Raw genomic sequence first — 6,692 nt, 5'->3', positions numbered from 1 at the left:
CATACACAGTTTTCTAGTCCTCCCTCTATCCCTGTGACTGTTCCTTCTTGGTCTCCTCAGTGGGATGTTTTCCTCTACAAATCTTGGGGTTACTCAATGTTCCATTTTCAGCCTATTTTCTCATCCTAAGTGCTATTATCCATTCTTTGTTTTAAATCTTACCTATGGGCTGACAGCCTCCAAATACCTCGCATCAGCCCTGGCCTCCCTGCCCCCCAGGTTTAGGCTACTCAACATTTTCCCACAGATCTTTGTTTTAAATCTTACCTATGGGCTGACAGCTTCCAAATATTCGCGTCAGCCCTGGCCTCCCTGCTCCCAGGTTTAGGCTATTCAACATTTTCCCACAGGTGTGTCATAGGTATTTCAACCTTAACATGGACAACAGTAATGATCATGTCCCTACGATTATTGTTTAAGGTTTCACACAGAACCCATACCTCCATCTTCTACAAATCTTGGGGTTACTCAATGTTCCATTTTCAGCCTATTTTCTCATCCTAAGTGCTATTATCCATTCTTTGTTTTAAATCTTACCTATGGGCTGACAGCCTCCAAATACCTCGCATCAGCCCTGGCCTCCCTGCCCCCCAGGTTTAGGCTACTCAACATTTTCCCACAGATGTGTCATAGGTATTTCAACCTTAACATGGACAACAGTAATGATCATATCCCCATAATTTTTGTTTAAGGTTTCACACAGAGCCCATACCTCCCTCTCTGGACCCTCCCACTTCTTATCAATCACTAAGTGTAAATACTGAAGTTAAGCTGCCATAAGCCAAGGAATTACTAGAAGCAGAGAGGCCTAGAACGGATCCTTTTCTATCTCCATCAGCTGAGTTTTGTCGACACATTGATCTCAAACTTATTAGCCTCCAAAACTGTGAGACAATAAATTTCTGTTTTCTAGGCCACCCAGTTCATGGTTCTTTGCTATAGCAGCCCTAGGAAATGCATACAGGTGCCCTTTCCTATCTTGTTTGCTTCCAGTTCCTCTCCGATGCCTCACTACAGAGTGAGCTATCCCAACACATGCCTGGCCCTCCCAACCCCCAGATTAGAACCTTTCAATGCTCTTCCCACTCCACGGTTTACAGACTATTCTGCTTTACTTGGTGTAGGTCACCAGGCTCTTGCCTAACGTATTCACACTTTCCTCTCCAGCAGTGGAGAGAACAGCTGGGCTGCTCCTAAACACAGGATGCCATTTCAAGCTGTCGACCTTTGCCCATTTCCCCAACTCTAATGCCCACGCCCACACCTACCTATTTTATCTGATCCTTTAAAATTTAGTGCAGACATTCCCAGGTGACCTCCCCTGATATTCCTCCAACCCCACCCTGCACCACCAGCACCCACAGAGAGAAGTAGGTGACTTCTCTCTGCTCCCAGGCATCCTCTGCATATCTGACTCAAAATAGTTTCTGTGTTTTATTAAAATGATCTCTGCATCTGTTTGCCCAACTAAATTGTGAATTCCTAAGCTTTCTGGAACAGTGTGTGGGGACATAAACAAATATACTTAAAATAAGATCAATTCTCCAAATAGTTGGTAGGGGGTGAAATAGGAGACAGGTGTCTACGGTGTACGGTGAGTTAGGGGTAGTTTGGTGTTACTCTCCAAAATCAGGATGCTCGTTATCGACAAAGCTTCTGCTATCTCTTGCTGTTTTACACTCAGAGAAGTGGGGGCAGGAGGTTGGGAAAGCACAAAACCAAGATTCCCCCACCCCTCCAAGCCTCACCATAATTCTTGCAAAGAATGCCGAACTGGCCTGTACCAAGTCATCCTATAAAAATGGCTCATTGCCCTTCCTCTAATGTCCTGAATGCCGTGGGAGCTCCGAAGTCATGCAGCCTTTTGGGGGAGGGGGCAGGGGCCGTGCAGAATGAAGAAATACATTCAACACTAATGCCTGAATTCACTGAGATGCTTCCCACACAGCTGAGCTCTCTCCCCTCCTCCCACCCTAAAGGCAATGCTGGCCCTCCACTCTCCCTCCTTCACTTTTGAAAGCCCCAGTCCCTTCTCCAAACCCTTTCTTACCCTTCTGGTCTCCTACCTGTCTGGATCAGAAGTAGGTAGACAAAAGGAGTGAGGCGCAGGGCACTGAAGGCTCTGGACAGGGCTCCCCTTTCTCTCTTCATTTTGGGTGGCGTTCTCCAGCTTCGGTGCAGACAATTAGCATGATTTCTTCACTCTGGGCACGTCCCTTTGTACCACTCGGAGTTTCTCTGCCCGAGCACAATCCTGCCAACTTCTCTCTGAATACACAGAGCTCTGTGTGTTGCCGGACTTGTTCTTTTTTCTCTTTCAGACCTGGCATTTTCTAGTTTCAAAGCCCTACATCCCCAGTTTAGAAGGGGGTACTTGCTTAGGAGATAATCTTCAGAGGGGGTGCCAATCAAATGGGTCCCAGGGGGCCATCAATTCTTCCCTGTCTGTGCTGAGAACCACTATGAGGGGGAGATGAGGATTTGGGCTCAGTAGGGACTGAACTGGGACACACCCTAAATTGGACTTGTGTCCCAATCCATCCTGTCTCCACCTCATGGTCCTTGTTCCTGAGAAGGCAGGTGTATGCCAGGGGTAGACCTCCAATACATTTTGAAGAGGGAGGAATAGAAGCTTTTCAAAGGCTGGGGAATGAGAGACTCCAGAGAACTGCTGAAGAAATGGAAACCCCTGTTCCATCCCAAAGGAAGGAGATTGGAACACGGCCTGAATTCTATTATTTTCACACCTGTCGGGTCCTACTTGGGGTTCTCTGTCCTATCATAGAATCACGTAGAAACTGAGGGCCTTTCCAGAAGCCACTCTATTTATTCCTCTGCCTTTAGCTAATTTTCTCCAACATGTCAGAGCGAGGACAAAGGTGACGCCCTAACAGCCAGCATCCTGGGGTTCTGTCACCAGCTTCTCGGCCTGGTGGCCTTTTCTTGTCTCCAGGCTTTGAGGAGGAGCGTCCCTCTAGCTCCCCTGCCCCCTCATCGCTATGTCCACCATTCTCATGAGGGCTGTCAGTAGAATGTAGGCTCACTAACTGTGCAATCTTGAAACCTGGCTCACAACTTCATTAACCCACAATTTCACATCTGTGAAATGGGGAAACAGTAGCTTCCTTGTAGGAATTGTTAGAAGGATTGATGAAGACATGGTACAGTAGAATGCCTAGGAAATTCTTTGTTACAAAGATATTTTAAACTTTAAAGAAAGAACTTCTCTGCTTTCTCCTCCTCTTTCTTCTTCCCTTTCATTCCTGTAAGGAATCTTTATATCATGATGAGACCAAAGTTTATAGCTCCCCTCTTGGTAATCTCTAACACTGTCTTAGTTTTGCAATAGTTGCCTCTCAAAATATTCTTTTTACAGCCTGGAGAAAGCCTGAGTCCACCAAGTTTCTAAAACGAAAAACCCATTGTGTAGTCCAATGAGTCAAAGGATGGGGAGAAGAGTTGGGAAGCACTGGCTTTGAACTTCACAAAGGAGCTCCAAAAATCAATCTGATTTATATAAATAAGATTTTTCCCCCCTCTGTATTTCTGTGTCTTTAACTCTTCCCTAGATAGCTCAAGGCACCTGTCTGTCTCTGGAAGAGTTATTGTTGTTTCAGCAGGTATGAAATGGAAAAGAGAAAGTCAACATTCAGCTTCTGACATAGTCTTTTAGAGTCAGTAGCAAGACGAAAGGCTTGAAAGCCAACCTCTGTAAGGGACAAAAGGATATTTTAATTCTTTTATCTACTCTCTTGAAATATCATAGAACAACAGCCTGTGGACTGGATAACAGAGCTCTTCTACAGGACGATAGACAAATGGCCTCTTTTGTCTGTGAAGGCCAGGCCTTAAGGCTTATTGTCTGAGGGTACAAAGAGTATATGATGTTCGGGAAATAGTCTGAGGTCTGCCTTTTTTAGCCTGAAGACTGTGGAAAGAAAAATGTGACAGAGGAGCCCAGCTGGTGTGGCTCAGTGGTTGAGCGTTCGACCTATGAACCAGCAGGTCACGGTTCGATTCCCCGTCAGGGCAGAAGCTGGGGTTGCAGGATCGATTCCCAGTGGGGTGCATGCAGGGGGTAGCCAATTGATGATTCTCTCTCATCACTGATGTTTTTATCTCTCTGAAATTATATATATATATTTAAAAAATGTGACAGAGGAAGACTGAAGAGGGATTTAAAGTCTCAACATCCCCCCTTTCCCTGCCCTAGAAATGAACTTTCGGCTTATACCCACGCAGAATATGTAAATGCTTCAAAGTGCCCACAAGCTCTCTTGAGAAGACCTGGAGATACTGAGAGGGTAAAGAACCTACAGAGGGCTGACTAGGAGCAAAGGGCCACACTATGCAGGCAATGACTGGGGCCACCAGCTGACCTGGTGGGAGTCATACATATAGCTCATCAGAGACCAGTGGGACTCCTGAGTCCACGTAAGTCCATGCACACTGTCTCCTGCCGTTGCTATAAGGTCACCGAAGCCACATCACTTATACTACCCCCAACCTTCTTAGACAGGAGCTGGGTTGGGGAGGAAGTGAATCACTGATTAAGCAATTTCCAGAGTTATCCAAGCAGAGACTTAGCTTCTTTAAGAGAATGTTAAAGTGGTTGGTCAAACTGAGCTTCTCAGGATGGATTAACGTTTAGTTTCCTTTGCTGCCCTCGGGGTGGGAAGCTCATGGGAAGATCAGAGCAGCTGCAAAGGCACAAAGGTACTACAGTTCCTTTGCACATCTGAGTGTAGAAGGAGCCATTCTGCAGTCCTTTTTCAGGTCTTTTTAAGATGAGAAGACCTATGGAAGTTCATATCATCTGCTTATGTACTTTCTCTCCTAGTGAGTAGAGAGTTCTTCGATTGAAAGATTGTGTCTACTGGTCTCTGTAGCCCTACTGCCTCATACAGGGCAGGAAACATACATAGTAGGTGCTGAATATTGTAAATAGATTTACTGAATATTGAATGGATGAGAACTCGAGGGAGTTTCTCAAGAATAAGAACATGGGGAGTGTGCAGGAGGCAGCTGATTGATGTTTCTCTCTCATCGATGTTTCTCACTCTCTATCCCTCTCCTTTCATCTCTGTAAAAAATCAATAAAATATATTTTTAAAAAAGAAGAAAAAAAAGAGAAGACCTGGAGATACTGAGATGGTAAAGAGCCTACAGAGAGCTGACTGGGAGCAAAGGGCCACACTATGCAGGCAATGACTGGGGCCACCAGCTGCCCTGGTGGGAGTCATACATATAGCTCATCAGAGACCAGTGGGACTCCTGAGTCCACGTAAGTCCATGCACACTGTCTCCTGCCGTTGCTATAAGGTCACCGAAGCCACATCACTTATACTACCCCCAACCTTCTTAGACAGGAGCTGGGTTGGGGAGGAAGTGAATCACTGATTAAGCAATTTCCAGAGTTATCCAAGCAGAGACTTAGCTTCTTTAAGAGAATGTTAAAGTGGTTGGTCAAACTGAGCTTCTCAGGATGGATTAATGTTTAGTTTCCTTTGCTGCCCTGAGGGTGGGAAGCTCATGGGAAGATCAGAGCAGCTGCAAAGGCACAAAGGTACTACAGTTCCTTTGCACATCTGAGTGTAGAAGGAGCCATTCTGCAGTCCTTTTTCAGGTCTTTTTAAGATGAGAAGACCTATGGAAGTTCATATCATCTGCTTATGTACTTTCTCTCCTAGTGAGTAGAGAGTTCTTCGATTGAAAGATTGTGTCTACTGGTCTCTGTAGCCCTACTGCCTCATACAGGGCAGGAAACATACATAGTAGGTGCTGAATATTGTAAATAGATTTACTGAATATTGAATGGATGAGAACTCGAGGGAGTTTCTCAAGAATAAAGAACATGGATAGATGTCCTTTACAGATATAAATGGAGAGAATAAAGAACAACTGTGAGAGGGAACTGGGATAGAGGAGTGAGAGCAGGGAGGGCACCAAATAATGACTGCCGATGACAGACCACTTTGTGAAGACACGAGACACCCCTTTGTGAATTCCCAGAAGTAACAAATTCGCTTTGAGGGGGCCATTGACCCAATAGGCTGTAGGCAATTGGGTTACAGAGACATAAGTCAACAGTCAAGCCAACTTGTTCTCACACATAACACGTAACATTGACCTCAGCTGTCCTTGCTTATCTTGTTTTATCTTTCCATGTGTTCTGTGTTTTTTTTTTCCTGGATGTCTGGCCCATATAATTGTTGACGATGTGGGCTGTGTGTTCTTTTTTTGACATCCTGATTATAAACATTACATTTCTTAACTTCAAAAGTATATTTATACTTGTCAGTCTGCCTGTCTGATTTTTGAATCAGAAAATGTGGTGACTGCAGCCATCTCCTCATTATCCTGGGACACTCTCTGGGGCAGAAGCTGTAACTCTCCACTCTTACGGGTCTCCTCGCAGGGCCTGGTTTTGAATTCTGTATAATGTGGCTGCTAAAACAATGGTGTGGACAGGTGCTTGACTGAGAGCGGTAATGGCCTTGCTTAGCCAAGACCATGCCCCTTCCTCCTCTGAGCATTTCAACAGATGCATTTTCAAGGGCATTGTCCTCTTCTGAGCAGCACAGGCCAGTCAGTCCTCCTGACCCTTCTGCTGCAGGGAGTTGCACACTCCTATTTGGCACCTCCTCTGGGACTCTGGGATCCTGACTCCTCATCCCTGCACCCATGGCAGC

At 45.5% G+C, this 6,692-nt stretch overlaps 1 protein-coding gene across 1 annotated transcript in view; it reads right to left on the bottom strand.

The window, feature by feature from the left end:
* The window catches only part of HEPACAM (hepatic and glial cell adhesion molecule), a 9,699-nt gene extending 7,238 nt beyond the window's left edge, over window positions 1-2,461 (bottom strand). The window contains exon 1 of the mRNA XM_006775104.2: window positions 2,067-2,461. Coding sequence (XP_006775167.1) covers window positions 2,067-2,151 — 85 coding nt within the window. The 5' untranslated portion in view covers window positions 2,152-2,461. The remainder of the gene's footprint in view (window positions 1-2,066) is intronic.
* Window positions 2,462-6,692: the final 4,231 nt, after the last annotated feature.

Source organism: Myotis davidii, unplaced genomic scaffold (genome assembly GCF_000327345.1).
Source record: "Myotis davidii unplaced genomic scaffold, ASM32734v1 scaffold148, whole genome shotgun sequence".
NCBI lineage: Eukaryota > Metazoa > Chordata > Mammalia > Chiroptera > Vespertilionidae > Myotis > Myotis davidii.
This window is presented reverse-complemented; position numbering and strand designations above follow the sequence as displayed.